Source organism: Myotis nattereri (assembly GCF_964212035.1).
Source record: "Myotis nattereri genome assembly, chromosome: 2".
NCBI lineage: Eukaryota > Metazoa > Chordata > Mammalia > Chiroptera > Vespertilionidae > Myotis > Myotis nattereri.
Window position 1 is genome coordinate 61,773,900 of NC_138076.1, and position 16,915 is coordinate 61,790,814.

The 16,915-nt window shown below is 40.3% G+C and overlaps 1 protein-coding gene across 1 annotated transcript in view; it reads left to right on the top strand.

Annotated features, from left to right (window-relative positions):
• The window catches only part of KLF12 (KLF transcription factor 12), a 442,181-nt gene extending 430,040 nt beyond the window's left edge, over positions 1-12,141 (top strand). The window contains exon 9 of the mRNA XM_081084191.1: positions 10,332-12,141. Coding sequence (XP_080940317.1) covers positions 10,332-10,513 — 182 coding nt within the window. The 3' untranslated portion in view covers positions 10,514-12,141. The remainder of the gene's footprint in view (positions 1-10,331) is intronic.
• The last annotated feature ends 4,774 nt before the right edge of the window (positions 12,142-16,915 follow it).

The following is a 16,915-nucleotide window of genomic DNA, read 5'->3' on the forward strand; positions in this document are numbered from 1 at the left end:
GGCAGGCCCCAGTGGAGGAGGCAGGTTGTGGCAGGGGAGGGCAGTTGTGGGCAATCGGGCCAGCAGGGTAGCAGTTAGGGGGCGATCAGGCTGGCAGGCAGAAGCGGTTAGGGGCAATCAGTCAGGCAGGCAGGCAAGTGGTTAGGAGCCAGCGGTCCCGGATTGTGAGAGGAATGTCCGACTGCCGGTTTAGGCCCGATCCCTGAAGTCAGACATCCCCTGAGGGGTCCCAGATTGGAGAGGGTACAGGCCGGGCTGAGGGACACACCCCCCCCCCCACACACACACACACACGAATTTCATGCACTGGGCCACTAGTAGTGATATATTGTTTTTAACTAAGGCCCATAGTTTACATTAGAGTTCACTCTTGGTGGTGTGCATTCTATGGGTTTAGATAATGAAATGCATCACCATCTGTGTCTGTATGACACAGAATAGTTTCACTGCCCTAAAAATCCTGTGTTCTACTTATTCATCCTTCCTTCCATCTCTCCTCCACCCTCATAAATTATAGGCAAATACAGATCTTTTTACTGACTCCATAGTTTTATCTTTTCCAGAATGTCATGTAATTAGAATCATAGAGTATATAGCCTTTTTTTAGATTGGTTTCTTTCACTTAACATTATGCATTTAAGGTTCCCCCATGTTTTCCAGTTGCGTGACAGCTCATTTCTTTTTTTAGGTTCCAATATTTACTTTTATTTATTTTTTATTTTTAATTAAATTTATTAGAGTAACATTGGTTAATAAAATTTTATAGATTTCAAGTGTGTAATTCTGTAATACATCATCTATATATTGCATTGTGTGTTCACCACCCAAAGTCAAGTCTCCTTCCAGTACCATATATTTGACCCCCTTTACCCTTTTTGTAATCCCCCCACCCCCCTCAAAAACAAATATTCAAATTCATTAAATAGGATAAAATTGTAGAATGCATACAATGAAAGCAGTACTCTCTTTGTTTCACATAAGAAGTATTTGAATTAAATTAGTTTCATTCATTTAATCAATAAGCATTTATTAGCACAGAGCACTGTGCTAGGTTCTGGAGGTACAGTGATGAACAAAGCTCAAAGATGTCCTCGGTGCCGAGCTGCTGAGTGGGGTGGGCAGACGGGAAAACCACCAGACACAGTGGGCTGTGATGAGAGTTTTAACACAGGTGTGTGCAGAATGCCAAGAGCTACATGGTCAGGCTGCCTTTCAGGAAGTTTTCATTTAATCCAGTGCAGACAATAACTTGGAGGGGTAGGACGTAAGAGAGGGAAACAGAACCATTAGAAGTTGGCATTGGTGAGCGGTGGTGAGAATCTAAAGAAAGGCTGACCAGCACAGTGTGGGTAAAGGAAGCGAGGAGAACTAGACAGATACTTGGAAGACAGAAGTGGCAGATGTCATAGTCAGGTTGGGGCAGGTAGAGACTAACAGATAGGAAGGAGTCCAAGAAATCTCTCCAGGTGGAGATATGTATGACTTGATACCTCAGTTGATGGAGTTGCCTTTTTTTCCCAGAGAGGCAAACAGAAGGAGGAACATGTCTTGTCTAGGTGGTAGATGCTGAGTAGAGTTTTGGTCATGTTGAGGTTGCTTTCAGACTGTCAGTTGGAAATGTCTTATCTCTGTGTTGCTTAGGAGAGAGACCAAGGTGTAGATTCTTCAGAATCTTTCCCTTATGAGTTGTGGTGGAAGCCATGGGAGCCAAAAAAAACATGCAGATGAGAAGTCAAAGTCAAAATCTTGGTAAACATTTATGCAACAAGTAAAGGAAGAGGTCTCTGCAAAAGAAACTGAGGAAAAAGTAACCAGACCCACAGGAAAATAAATATTGTGACTACATGGAAATAAACTCAGAACAGCCAAATAAAGTACTATCTTAGTCCTTGAACTTTTTGTTTTGAGTAAAATATGTTTTTATTATATGATATTTTTGTTTATTTATATTTGATTTCTAGATGAGAAGGGCTAAGCCTCTGTGTTAACACATTGTCTGTACTGTAACTGCTAATTCACATTCTTAGCCTGCTGGTCCAGTTCTGACTAGATACCCTGATTTAGTAAAGCAGTGATTTCAAGTATTCAGAAGCATTATAAAGTATTGGTTAAGATTATGAACTTTGGTGTTAGACTCCCAGGGTTCAAATCCCACCTCCACCACATACTAACTCTGATGAAGTGGGGTTGGTTATTGCAACTACTTCATCAGGAAATTGTCAAAGTTAAATGAGTTCAGATCCAGAAAGCTCTTAGAGACAAGTGTGGTAAATAGAAAGTACTATCTACTTTAATTTTTTTTTAATCAAAGAGATCCATTATAGCCCTAACTGGTTTGTCTCACTGCATAGAGCGTCGGCCTGCGGACTCAAGGGTCCCAGGTTCGATTCCAGGTCAAGGGCATGTACCTTGCTTGCAGGCACATCCCCAGTGGGGAGTGTGCAGGAGGCAGCTGATCGATGTTTCTCTCTCATTGATGTTTCTCTCTATCTCTCTCCCTTCTTCTCTGTAAAAAATCAATAAAATATATATATATTTTAAAAGAGAGATCCATTATGGAATTGCATGGGGAAGGTCTTGTTGACACATAATGAAAAAGATAATTAATTAATTCAGACCAGAAAATTCTGTGGGGCAGAGACTAACATATTGATTGAGTTGACAGAACCAAATGGATCAAGCAAATTATGGAACAGATTGGTCTGTTTGGCCTAAAAAATAATTTTATATATAAAATGTTAGAAAAATCAAGATTAGTATAGGCATTCTAATTACCTGAAAAACCTTAATTTATTTCCTTAAAAAATGCAAAAGGATCTATTTTTAATTTTTTATTGCTTATATTTCTTAACAAAAACAATTGTTTTGTGTTTGTTTTTTAATTGATTTGAGAGAGAGCAAAGGGAAGAGGGAGGGAAGTAGAGAGAGAGAGAGAGAGAAACATCAATTTATTGTTTCACTTATTTATGCATTCACTGGTTGATTCTTACATATGCTGTGACCCAGGATCAAACCCAAAACCTTGGTGTATCGGGATGACGCCCTAACCAACTGAGCAGAGACAAAAACAAAAATTCTGAATTTCATAACCTTACAATTGAACATCCTTTATTGAGCACCTTTCATTTACCAGGCACATGGCCTGTGTATTTCTAAGTTTCACAACAATGCTTGTAAGAATAGTGGTCCCCTTTACAGGTGGGGGACCATGTTTCCGAAAACTTAGCTCCCTAGCTTGAGACTGAATTGTCAGTCAGTACTGAGCCTGCATTGGAGCATGCACTCGGCCTTATTTCAAAGCCTGTGCTCTTCCAGGTCCCCTTCACCCCGCCAGGAAGGAAGGCAGCTAGTCTACCCCTGGGCAATTTAGGGGTCTTGTATCCAATCTCAGCTCTAGCTTTCTGTTTTCTCATTTTAAAAGCACCTAGTTTCCTTCCAGATCTAAAATTCTGTGAACTTTTATGAACTAATGTAACAGAAACCAGAAGACAAGATAGGAATCTTGATTCTGGTTTTTTCTCCCTCATATGCAAATACCATTCCTCAAGTGAAACAGATTGTCACAGCAAATATGTTGAACCTTGAGTGTAATGAAGCTCATTTGTCAGTGTCTGGGGCACCTTTTTATAAAAGTTAAACCAGGAATCATTTCAAAAATGTACTTCTGAACCAAAGAAAATGCTAGTTTCCTGTTGCAAAAGGTGTTCCTTTTCAGTTGCTTGAGAAAATAATAGAGAAGCTGATGTGAGAACATGGGTGTTTTGTTTGACCCAAGCATTTTCAAACTGCACATTCCTCTTATGTGTATTGCTCACACGTCATTTTAATATGAAAGGGCACCTGTCTTTTGTCTCAGTACAAATTTACCTTTCAGCACTTCCCATGGTGAAATGGGAGGTACCTGAAAAAGTTATTTTTGTTTCGTGAGTTTTGGGAATCCTTTCAATACCTGGTGTTTTCTTTAGCCTTTATTATGCCTTCTGCTGGGTAAATGTCATGGAAATGCATTTAGTGACTCTTAATCCTTTTCTTTAACTAAAATTGAAAGAGACTGCAGTTCTCATAATAAATCACTTTGTTGACTGTTTAAAAAAAAATCCTAATGTGAGTTTTTATTTTCCCAGAACACTTAATTAGAATTCTTGCCTGTGAAAGAGTGTGCACAAACAAACACACACACACACACACACACACACACTCACACGCACACCACAACACACACACAGGCTGATATGCATAACAAATTATATTTAACATAAACCCGAAATGTAGAGTTAAAGAGTATTTTAGAATGAAAATTAACAAACCCTCTTCTTTAGGTATGGTCTTTTTTTAAAAACTTTACAGGATTATTTTACTTTAGTAAATAGAAGCTCTTGCTCTTAGTTTCAGGTAACATTTTATTTTTCAGATGCTTTTATAGTTTAGTCCAGGTTTTTTTGCTGGGAGGGGAGAGTGTTTTTTTGTCATTGTTTTGTTGTTTCTAGAGAACTGGAGGAGGGCAGAAATTGTGTTAAAATGGTCAGATTCTTTTAGTTAAATACAAAAAGTGGAAATGGCTTGTGGATTCCTCAGGACCTTCACTTCAGAATTGAAGACTTAGAAGTTCATAAGCCCCCACACGTGGCGGGGGAGGGGGGATGGCTTAGGTTAAACTCCCAATTACTCAGCTTCTGTCCTTTGATTTTCCTTATACAGTAGCAACTTAAAAAAATCATTTACTGCCTTAGCTGGTTTGGCTTGGTGGATAGAGCGTCAGCCTGCGGATTGAAGGGTCCCAGATTCGATTCCAGTCAAGGGCATATACCTTGGTTGTGGGCACATCCCCAATAGGGGATGTGCAGGAGGCAGCTGATCAATGTTTCTCTCTCATCGATGTTTCTAGCTCTCTATCCCTCTCCCTTCCTCTCTGTAAAAAAATCAATAAAGTATATTTTTTTAAAAATCATTTATTAAGACATATGCCATGCCATTTTCTATCATTGCATTATTTCATAGGATTAATATAAGGAAAATCAAAGGGGATGTGATAGTGCAGTCAAAACTTTCAATTATTTTGAAAAATGTTGAATATATTTTCAATGATGTTGACATAAGGGATTGTAAGTGTATTTTTGGGTTAGAAAAAAGGAGCAAAGAAGATGGGCAGCCTATTTTCATTTTTAGTTTATTTCTAGGGAAAACAGTTTTGAATAGTATATTTGCAGAATTCTAGTTGAAATGAGTTTAAGGACAATTCACTATTCCTAAAGAAATTACTAGAAGTCATGTGTACTATCGCCGTCGTTCAGCCTGATGCAGACCAGCTGTGAGCAGCAGAACATGGACCTGGGGAGAAGCCTGACTCCTTTTGTTGTCCAAGCCAACACTTCCCATAAGAAGACTTTTGTGGGAAACTTACCTGCCATTCTTTCTCTACCGTCGGCTTTTTTTTTTTTTAAATCCTCACCAGAAGACATGCTTTATTTTTTTAGTTTATTTTAGAGACATAGAAAGGAAGAGGTACAGAGAGAGAGAGAAAGAGAGAGAAACATCAATCATCAATCCAGTGCCTTCTGCACTCGCCCCCACCAGGACTGAACTACAAACTGGGTATGTGCCCTGACTGGGACTCAAACTCTCGACCTTTTGGTGTACAAGACAACTGCTCTCCACCCAGCACCAGACAGGGCTACCACTGACATTTTAACATTACATTTAGCTTTCTATTTTCTAGCAAGATTTAAAGTAAAGAAAGAATTTTGTCTGTTCTCCATTATATCCTTCAAAGATCATTTATGCACACTATAATATATCTCACAAACTTACCATTTTAATTAGTTTTATTCACATCAGGAAGTTAGTTTCTGTTATCTTAATTTGTTTATAAGATTATACCCTTTAAATTGTTCAAAGCACAAGCACAAAGTGTAAAGGGCTGTTTAATACAATGTAGTAGCCACTGAAGTTGTTCTTATATCTGTTTCTAAAACTTGACTAGTTCTAAAGGAGCATTTCTTGTTTGTTTGTTTTATACTGAGATGCTAGGCACTGGTGGGTACAATCAAAACCTAGGTCTCTCTTTAGCGAGGGCCAGGAGCCCCTAGCTCCCTGCCTACTCGGAGTAGCATCTCCTCTTCCCCCACCTCCATAGCTCGGCCTCTGACTTTGAAACGAGATTAGAAGACCTTGCTTTTTCCTGCTTTCTTTTTTGTTTTTAAACATGGAGATAGAATACCCATTTCCCAATTTTATTAAGGAGGTAGTAAGGACAAGGAATCTATAATAATAAGGGTGTAATATGCTAATTAGACCAGACATCCATCCGAATATTCTTCCAGACAAAACCGGGGCCAGAGTGAAGCCTGGGTCCTGGGTGCCTGCTGGCGGCCGGAGGGAAGCCGGTGCCAGCAGCCAGGGGAAGGAAGGCCTACTCTTGCACGAATTTTTATGCATCGGGCCTCTAGTATTTAGCATAAGATTTTTTTGATGTTTAAAAGAATCTATACATTTTTGTAAGAAAATTTTCAAGGAAAACTCATTTATCACTCAGATAATTAAATTTACTGGTTTTTGACATACTTTATCCTTCCTCCCCTCCTCAGTGGAGGTTTACATTCTTTGTTTATGCCTTCATTAATCACTTAGCCCCTAGTAACTTATAAGCTTACTAGAGGCCCAGTGCACAGATTCGTGCACAGGTGGGGTTCCTCAGCCTGGCCTGTGGGGATCGAGCTGAAATTAGCTCTCTGACATCCCCTGAGGGGTCCCGGATTTCGAGAGGGTACAGGCCAGGCCGAGGGACCCCACTGGTGCACAATTGGGGCTGGGGAGAGATCATGGAAGGGCTCCAGGGCGTGTCTGGCCCATCTCGGCCAGACCCCAGTAGCAAGCTAACCTACCAATTGGAGTGTCTTCCCCCGGTGGTCAGTGTGCATCATAGTGACCGGTCGAATGAATGGTCAGACACTTAGCATATTAGGCTTTTATTATATACGATTGTTATTTTTATTGGTTTTATTCATGACTAGGGAAATATATGCCTCTTGTATTTTTGAGGTCTATTCCCTTATCTCCTTTGTTATTAAGGCATAATTAGCATATAACATACCAGTTTTGGGTGTACAACATAATGGTTTGATATTTTTATGTTACAAAATGATCACTCAATAAGTGTAGTTAATATCCATCACCACACATAGATACAAGTTTTGTTGTGATGACAACTTTTATAATCTCTTAGCAACTTTCAGCTATACAATACAGTATTATTATTAACTATGCTGTACATTATTCACCATGCTGTACATTACATCCTCATGACTTATTTTATAAGTGGAAGATGTACCTTTTGATCACCTTCACCCATTTCGCCACCTTTGTCTTTCACTATCACATATTGCACTTGATTTCACCTCACAAAGTACTTTTCAGATTTTTACTGTTTCCCTGGTCCAGTGCCCTGACTTGTTGCTTTCCCTGCTCCCCCGCTTTGAAATATCCATCTTAGAAACATTGGCGAACATCTAAGCTCCAGTTTTCTGATTCTTCCCTCCATTGTAACACAATTGTCCTGAAAAGTGTGGGGGTGAGGGACTTTCATCTCTGTGTAGAATCATTGCTCTTTCAGTTACCAGGTAAAGTATAGAGAGACGTTCCTGACCTTACTCCATCCTACCCTCACCCGCATAACGAAGACCTTCATTTTTTTTAATGAGCAGAAAAGATCCTGAAAATAGTTTTTAAACCCTGATTGAATCCGGTGAGCCTTTTCAGAGAATCACTCGCTTTCTGTTGCCAAGAACTCTCATTTCGGAGTATTGGATGTGAAATATTGTGTGCTTATTACTGAGAGAATTGTTAGAATTGTAACTGAGGTCCTGAGTCGAGAATGAGTGATTATCCTATAGCCAAAACATTCCCTCACCCACCCATCCCAAACTAACCAACTGCATCATATACTCCCATTCAATAAGTTCACAGAATCCAAAAGCCTACAAAAAGCAGAGGTGCCTCCCTTACATCAAAGGTCAGCAAAGTTTCTATGAAGTGTCAGATAGTACGTGTCCCCTTCTGTTTGCCTTTACTGACCTTCTAGGCCCATCCAGCTGTGGAGCCTCTTCCCCTCACCTGACCTGGGATGGCCAGCTGAGGGTCCAGCAGCATATCTGATCCCACCCATGCTCATATGACACTTCCTCACCAAGCTGGACACACACATCCTCCTACCACACAACTGAGAAATGCTTCTTCCCAATTAAGAAAATCCTTTAGCTTTCCCTTCTTAGGCCTTATACTCTCAGTGGCTGGTTCCATAGTAACATAGGAGATGATAGCTAGGAGATACCTGTTGGTGACAAAGAGTCAGCTACCTGAGCTCAGTGCCCCCAAAATGAAGACATGATTTATATCAAGCTGAATTTACTAGAATCCATGTTCGTGATATAAATTTCAAAAACATACAGGGATAACATGTAAATAAAAGCGTGTCAACAGTTGCCATTGATATGCGATATAATACACACACACACCCTCCAATCTTTTTAAGTTAGGGGTTTTGCTGATTTTATTTTATTTTTTTAATTCCGTTAAATTCTGGTCAATAGACATCTGCAAAGGAGATTTTTGTCTCCATAGGACATCCAGAATGAGTCTGAAGGTGAGGTGTGGGGTTAATCCAGTCAGTAGGCTTCCTCTTGAAAAGAACCCTTTCAGAGTAACCTGGAGGTTTCTTTGGGCCACAATTAAGTGCATCAGTAGTTGTAGATTTAACTGGTCTGAACTATTCACTTACTTCTGAAAGCGCCATTTGCTAATAGATAGTATTTCGTTAACAATTGAATGAAAAATGTTGGGTCCAGTTCCATCTAGTTCTCCCATGTAGGCATTACTTGTATTTTTGTGTATGTGTGCCTCTGTGTATGTGTTACAGTTTTATTAATTCATTCAAGCGCTTGCTTGGTACCTATTTTAGGCTGTGAGGATACTGAACTAGAGGAGGCCTGGTTCTTGATCTCCATGTATTCAGGGGAAACTGGTAAAGGAGAAAGGCATCTAAACAAAATCTGTATGTTTTACTGTGATAGGTGATTTAATGGGAATAGGAAGTGAGTAATTTGGGAGTAGCTACGAAAGTAGCACTAACTGTCTAAAGAGGTAATGAAGTTTAGATGAGGAAAGAATTACCCATTCCACTGTTGCACAGTGAAAAGCGCTAGACTTGGAGCCAAACACATCTTTTTACTGGCCATGGGGAAGTTGCTTGGCTACACTGATCCTCAGCTTTCTCATCCGTAAAGTGGGGTTAACAATGCTCACTTTGCCGCTCTCTACATATGGATCAACAGGTAGCTTTCTTCTCTTCTCAGGCCCTTTCCACCAAAGGCCACGTGTGGCCAAGCAGCATGCTGTTGGCTACTGGGTGGAAGGGGCAGAGGCGAGATCAGTGTTGTGGGGTTGCATGGGGACAGGGCTCCCGTTCTGAATGAGAGCCAGGAAAAAGCACACCTGGGTCAGCTATTGTCCTGCTCCCCCTGGGAGCTCATTTGGACAATAGATAGTGTATCTTTTCCCAGCAAAGCCTTTGCATATTTTACTGTCCTTCCAAGTTGACTGAGGGACCTGGTCAGATTACATGCTTCTTCGGACTGCTTTTTACTCTAAGTTTCTACACTGAACCAATTCTAGGATTCCTCAGGGCTTGCTCTAATTCCCAAGTCACTGAAAAAAGTATTTAAACTTTACATATTAAGATATCTCGGATTCGTTCCCAATAGACATGCAAAAAGTAGATGTTATGAATTATATGTACTTATTAATACCTCATTTGGAGGGGGTGCTTTCCATTTTAATGAAATTATATATTTTTTCAGTTACTGATACGTGGACATTATATTCCAAAATAGCCTTAACCCATCTAAGTGAGATGCACATTTTGGAGTATTGAAACAAAACGTAATGAACTACCCTTGGTGATTCGTTGTGCGTTTCAGCCGTAGAGCCACATCAAGCAAGGTAGAGCTCTAATATCCCATTGGAGTCTACCAGTGGTCAGCGGCTGCTCCACCCAGTAGCCATCAGTCTGTGCCTTTTGATATTTTGACTTCAGAGTAATTTGCCTGTAATGGAAGATGCAAGTGTTAATGCACTTGCCAGATGTCACAACAGGAGAGAGGAGATTGAAACTTCCCTCCGACCCCACACCTGCTGATGGGATGATTAGGTTTCCTGACAAAGGATTATTACCAAATAGAAAACCCACTGAAAACAGCCATTTCCCAGGATGTAGTGCTGGCTTGGTTATTACAGAAAAGTGATGGGCACCAAAGCGCGTGTCCCTTTGTGTCTTCCAGGGGAGAAGCCCTACAAGTGCACCTGGGAAGGCTGCACCTGGAAGTTTGCTCGCTCGGATGAACTGACCAGGCATTACCGCAAACACACGGGAGTGAAGCCATTCAAGTGCGCGGACTGCGATCGCAGCTTTTCCCGGTCAGACCACTTGGCACTGCACCGCCGGAGGCATATGCTGGTGTGAGGGATGCCACCCGTCCAGCTGAGCGTAAGAGCTGGCTCTCTTAGCGGCACCCGGTTCAGCAGGGCTGACTCCCCTCCACAGTGTTAACACAAAAGGGCATCACCATCCCACGATGTCTGAAACCAGAGCAGGAACAAGAAGGAACACTTCTTTCGGTCTGCAGGTAACCCCCATCGCGACTCCACGAGACCCGTCTTCACGCTGGCCTGGGAGATCGGTGACACGGATGCAGGAGAGACGGGCATTGTTTTCCATGCTGTGCGCTCTGCCACTGAACGATGTTTGTAGCTTGTCCACTTTCTGAGCTGTCAGACATTTTGTTATTGATACTGTAAAGGTCATCTACCACAAATGGATGGCTTAGAGCGGAGACCTTTCACATGGGGGATGATTCTCCCATCATCCCGCCCCCTAACCTCTTTTTACAGGAATTTCAGTTACCATCTGAGTGAGATAGAACCCCCGTCCAATCTGTTACCAGCCAGCAGCACCGACGTAGAGAAGAAGAAGCTGTTGGAGAGGTTCCATCCCCTGAAAAGAAAGGGGCACTCAGGCAGCCCTTTGCCATAGCGATGGCGGCAGCGAGATAGCGCCCGCGACTTGTCATTATGCCATGCCCTGAAGAAAACCAACATTGAGTCTTTCATGTGTTTGTTGTTGATTGTTTTTGTTTTTTGGTTTTTTTTTTGTTTTTGATTCTGTTTTGTTCATCTGTTCACGCAGAGGGGTGGCGACATTTCAGTCGGAGTCTGGTCCCGGTGTCTGCCCTGGCATGGACTGGCACAGGGCTGTTCTGTGGTTGAATAGGAAGAGCCTGTCTAAAAAACTACTGCCCCACTTCAAATTGCAGTGTTCTGTCACCCAGGCATCATCTCTTCCTGCCCCTAGGATTTGATTACAAGGAATCAGGGGGGAGGGAAAAACTTTCTTAGACACACTGGCACCAAGGTAAGGAGAGGTGGGGCTGCCCAGGCAAAGTCAGTGAACATGAAAAATCAGACAAAGCAGAGATGGAAATAATGCGCCTCTTGAGGAGAAAAGCAATAACGAATAAAAGGACTTTCCTACAATAACTTCACTGAGGACTCACGTTACCAATTTTCATACTTACTAAAGGGATTGTAAAAAACACCCCAGCATTTTAGAGGTCTTGGTTACATGTACAGCACTGAGGTAATCTTTCTGCTGTTTGTTGTCCTGCTAGGTTGACTACCACAATTAAAGATTATGCTCCCCTTCTCTTGTTTGAAAACGGTTATTTGGTGATGAGGCCAGGGAGGCATAGCAGGGAATTAACTCTTGGGTTAATGGGTCAGCTCTCCTTGGAACACAGTCAGCAGCAAGGGCGTGCTCCCCGAGGAAAGCCTGACATGGTGCTCGTTTCCTCACTTGTAGCCAAGGCTACGCGACTCTCCAGTGGGTTCTTCTATACAGACTTCGTTTTTTCTACACTGTGTCAGGACCCGGTGGTTCTGCATTGGCACCCACAGGGATGTTGAACCCACTCATCCTGCGCTGAGGGTGAGAGGAAATTACAGTCCTGTCGACCCCCTAAAATTATGAGCCTTTTTGGCATCTAGCAAAGTATACAGTAAACAAAGCAATACATTACCAACAAACATTCTTTCAAAAAAAATTACCATATTTTCCCCCCCACTAAAAGCTGGGTTTTTTTCAGCTTTATGTGGTTAAGGGGCTTGGTGAGGTTTTTAGTTATTATTGTTGTTAAGATTTTTTATAGCTTAGATACAAATGTTGCCAGCATATAGACTTTTGCAATATATTTTCATTAAAAACACTTGATTTTTGGAATTGCACAAATTAACCTCACAATATTACTAGCTCATTTTTAACTGTTTGAACATTCTGAAATAATTTCCAGTTGCAGAATTATCCTTTTTTTAGGGTCGTCTTCTAATTCAGTTAATCTTATTCTGATGAAGCAAGGATTATAAACATTGAAACAAAGGCAATTTGTGTTGGATGGTATTAAAAGGAATTATTTTTTAATGTTCAAGCAACAGCATAATGATTTTCAGGTCAAATTCTGTCTTTAGAAATATGTGCTCTGCATTTTCTGCCAGGTCTGAAAAATTCATCAGGCAATTTCCCTCCAACAAGGGCTGCAATTCTATTGACAAATAGCTTCTTTAGCTTCACGATCTACTACCCACCAAGCACTGGGATTTTTTTTTTTTTTTTTTTTTTACCAACTGGAAAATTTTTTATCTGTACTGTATGCAACTGCTACTTCTCATTGCCTGTGACCACGTGGAATAGAGAAGGGTTGCTTGAGGCATGCCAGCATTGGTTATTGGTCAGCAGCAAGGAGCAGAGAGTGGGGAACCCTCTCAGCTAGTCCCAGAACATAGTTGGCAGGTAGTAGGTGAATCACTCAGGTGACGTGTAGGCTTAATTTCATCCTAACTGCTCTCATAAGAAGGGCCAATCCTGCGCTCTGCTGAGAGATGTCTTGAGGGTGTTACAGGTAGGAATAGTTTTTCGAATTCATGAAACTGACAGGCAGTGGGAGCTTCCTGAGTGGCAGCTTGATTTAAATTTAGCCCAGAACTAAATGAGCTGCTCCTCTATAATAACATAGGAAAGATTCAGGAAAGTGCATTTTTCTCCTCATCCTCTGAAAGGGGAACCAGTCTGAGACAGTAAGGTAACTGCTAAAACCTGTCAGTGTTCACACCATTCCCTCTTTGACGTGTCTATACTTCTAAGGAGGAATCCAAGCACAAGTAGTGAATGAGTTGCTGTTCTCACCCCAAGACTCAAACTTACTTGAGTTTTCTACACATGTCCCCCCATGGAAAGGAAAGTGGTTTGGGAGAGAAGGAATTGGCTTTATAAGTAGGAATGTCTTTAGGCAAAGAATAGCCCCCTCCATTCTGTAATTTTATGTCCATTCTAGCCTCGTTTAAAAAGCACAGTAGATAATGAATAGAATAAGTAGAATCTGAAGGACTCATCAGATGTTCCCTCCCTAGAAGTGTTCTTTGGTCTGAAATTTGAAGCTGTTCAGCCACTTTGCAGCTGGACATGTGTGCATGCTTGGGAACTTACACACGGGTGCCAGTGATGGCTTGAGAAGCTACAGGAGACCGCGCTCTCTCTCTGCATTGTGGAGACAGTTCAAGGGAGTTCACATGATTTGAAAAGCACTAAGGTTCAGGCTTTGAGGTTTAAATAGATTTCCTCTTCATGTTCTGATCTTAAGTTGTCAGAAAGAGATTCACACTTCCCCACCCTCCTCCGGCCCCATCCTGTCAACTGTGTGCGGACTCGGAGAAGCCTGCTGGATAACTTACATTCTCTTACGGCATTTAGACTGAAACTCCTAATGACTTGACCGTAAAGATCATCCTACTGCCTGGCATTACTTTTACAAAGCACTATTGGACATTTATTTCCAAAAAGCAGTTGAGTAACAGTAACATAAACCACAATGGGGGGAAAAGAGCACTTTTTTTTTTTTTCACTTTACAGTTTAAGTGGAAAATAGGAAGAGGATTGTTGGGGGAGGAAGGGATCTTACAAAAAGCTACAGTGTTTACAATGCCAGTTCTAGATTAGAAAGGCCATTCTCATGATGGTTGAAATTTTGAATAACTCATACAAAGCTGTGTTCATTTTTATACAACCTTTTTAAACTTCGAATTGCCATCTGTGTTTCAAACCTAAGTATAATTCTACATTTATGGAATCAGTTCATTAGAATGACAACATGTATATGGATAAAGATGCAGTATTCCTATTCTGTACTTTATTTATTATACTTACCAAAGCAACAGTTGAATAAATCTGGTGAGGTGAGGCCTTCAAATGTATTAATACGCCTTTGTTATGTTGTTATGACTGCTTAGAAATGTGGCCAGAATGTTGTTATAAAGGTGTCTTAGCATTGATAGTAAGGGTTGACAGAATTCAGCTGATAAGAATACCAGCATGGTTGATACATTGAGTTATGACCTTCATATAAGGGACTGGACATGTCTTTTATGCATCATAATAGGCCCAGGAAGCCTTAATGCTCATAGTCCATAATCCAGTCTCAGATTTTGCTCTTTACTAATGCCTATAGATTTCAGGAGTAAATGTATTCTACAACTTCACTGACCAAATCTCTTTGTTCAGTTATTCTGAGGTAGTGTTATCTCATTTAAAAAATATTTTGCTTTGATTTAGTTTTGTTTAAAAATGAGATTTGGTAAGGTATGTCTTCCATATTACATTTCTACTTATCCCCACACTGCCATGTACTTACCTGCACAGGCACCACTGATACATGCATACCTGTATACACACCTGTATATGCAGCAGCCAGTGGGCTCACAAATATCAACAGAAAACTTTTTTAAAAGAATGAGTTTGTAATAATCCATACTGTCTACAAATGTAAGTTATTTACCTTAATGGGGAATCCGCTTATAATGCTATATATGACTTTGCCTGCATTTTATAGTTAAGAAGTGTACATAAAAATTTTAAATGCTATATTTTCACAGGTTCATTATAGAGTAATGTCTGTTTAGCAACTCATGTCCATTGGTACTTTAAGTGTGCTAAATACTGTGCAATTGCAATAGAAATTAAGATTTTCGTAAGAAAATGAAATTGAGGATACTGCATCTTTAAAAAATAGAGTGAAGATATTTTGCTGTATTCGTAACATATGTGATAGTGGAAAAGTATTTTCAAACACAAATTTTACAGGGGTTGTAAATAGTTTGATGAAGTATGTTGGGAAAAAGAGCTTCTAGTTTTCATCACAATAAAAAAAGAAAACTTGTTCAGATATGCCTTGTATATCTTACATACAATTAGCGATATTGCCATGGGAACTCTGTTCCACATTCTCACAGCACATCCCTTGTGCTCTGACAAATGGAGTGGCCACTTGTCTCAATTCAGCCAGGGTGGTTTCAAACACATTGAAATCATTTTAAGTTGCAGACAACTGATTCCAAACTCAAAATGTCTTTACCTGAAAAGGGGGAAACAGTTGCACAGCTTTTTGCTTATGCTAAAGAGAAGCATCTAGCCATTGTTCTCTTTTCTCAGTTATCTTCCTCCTCAACCAAGTAGTTCTTGATAAAAATGAAAACTATACAGGTGTTGGTGTTTATTCTTGTTTCATTACTGAGGGTATACTTTTAGGAGTAGCTACATCTTGACAAGATTAAGTGTTATGGATTCAGCCACATGTTAAATGAATCTGTACTGGCAATAGAAATAAGCTAATACCCATTTTCCCAAGTGATTAAAAGCTGAAAGTGCCTGTCAATAGACATTATGACCAATGAGATATTCCTAGACTTTTACACAGCAATAATTCTTCTTCAGACTGGGTTTTTCCTCTACATTTGGGAAACGCATGCATATATGCACACAGTAATTTGGACACCCACAAAAAAATTCTCTTGTGTCTTCTTAAATATACCCAATCTTGTTTATGTTGGCATTTCTTAAATCAGTCTTACAGAACGTCAGAATGCAAACCTGAATATTAAAGTTATCTTTAACATACACTATGGCCTATGACAGTTACAATTTTAAGATAAAAACTTCACTATGATTTGCCCCAAACTTAGGAAGCACTGAGCGTGCCTCAAAAAGTTTTGTTTATTTAACAGAAGCCAATTTGTTTAGAGCAAAACACTAGAGATATTTGTTCGCCTTACTTTGTCTGCTAATATCAAATGCACAAATCCATCTTCGTTTCCCTTTTCCCTGATATTTTCTGTTCTCATCGAAGAACCATTTTTGGAATGAATATTGACACAATTATCCATCTACTAAAATGTCTACTGAGATATAACTGACATCAAGTAAGCCAAGGTTTGCAGTTCGTCCTGGAAATTTCCAGATTTACGTTCAGAACCTCACAACTTTGAGCTATCATTATTTAACTGCTAAAAGTGGAGTTATGAATAGAAATATACAATGAAATTATATGGGTAGACAAGAGTCCTGGAAATTCTCCAGCCCTGCCATCTCAGCATAAATCCACCCAAACAAGCTATTGAGGGCTATCAGTAAAATTATACTCTGTAGAGCCAAACATTTGGTAAGAGCAATTTAAAAGCATGATGGTAATTAAACACTCGGGTTGTAGACAGTGAAGGTGACCCGGATGCCCGGTGTTCTCCAGAACCAGACCCCAGGCTTAGAAAGCCCTCTACCACTTCCTCCTCCAAGTTTCAGAAAGAAAGAAATGAGCCCCGAGAAGGTGGAAAATCAATTAAGTGTCAAAGGAAAGCCTTAACCTTACTGAAATCAAGTCTTCTGACTGGGCTCCTTTCTGGAAGTTGTCTGAAAGTACTATCAGAACATGAAAGGTCAAAAGGTTAGCAAGCTATGAAACAACGGCTATTCTTTATTAAACACTTACAT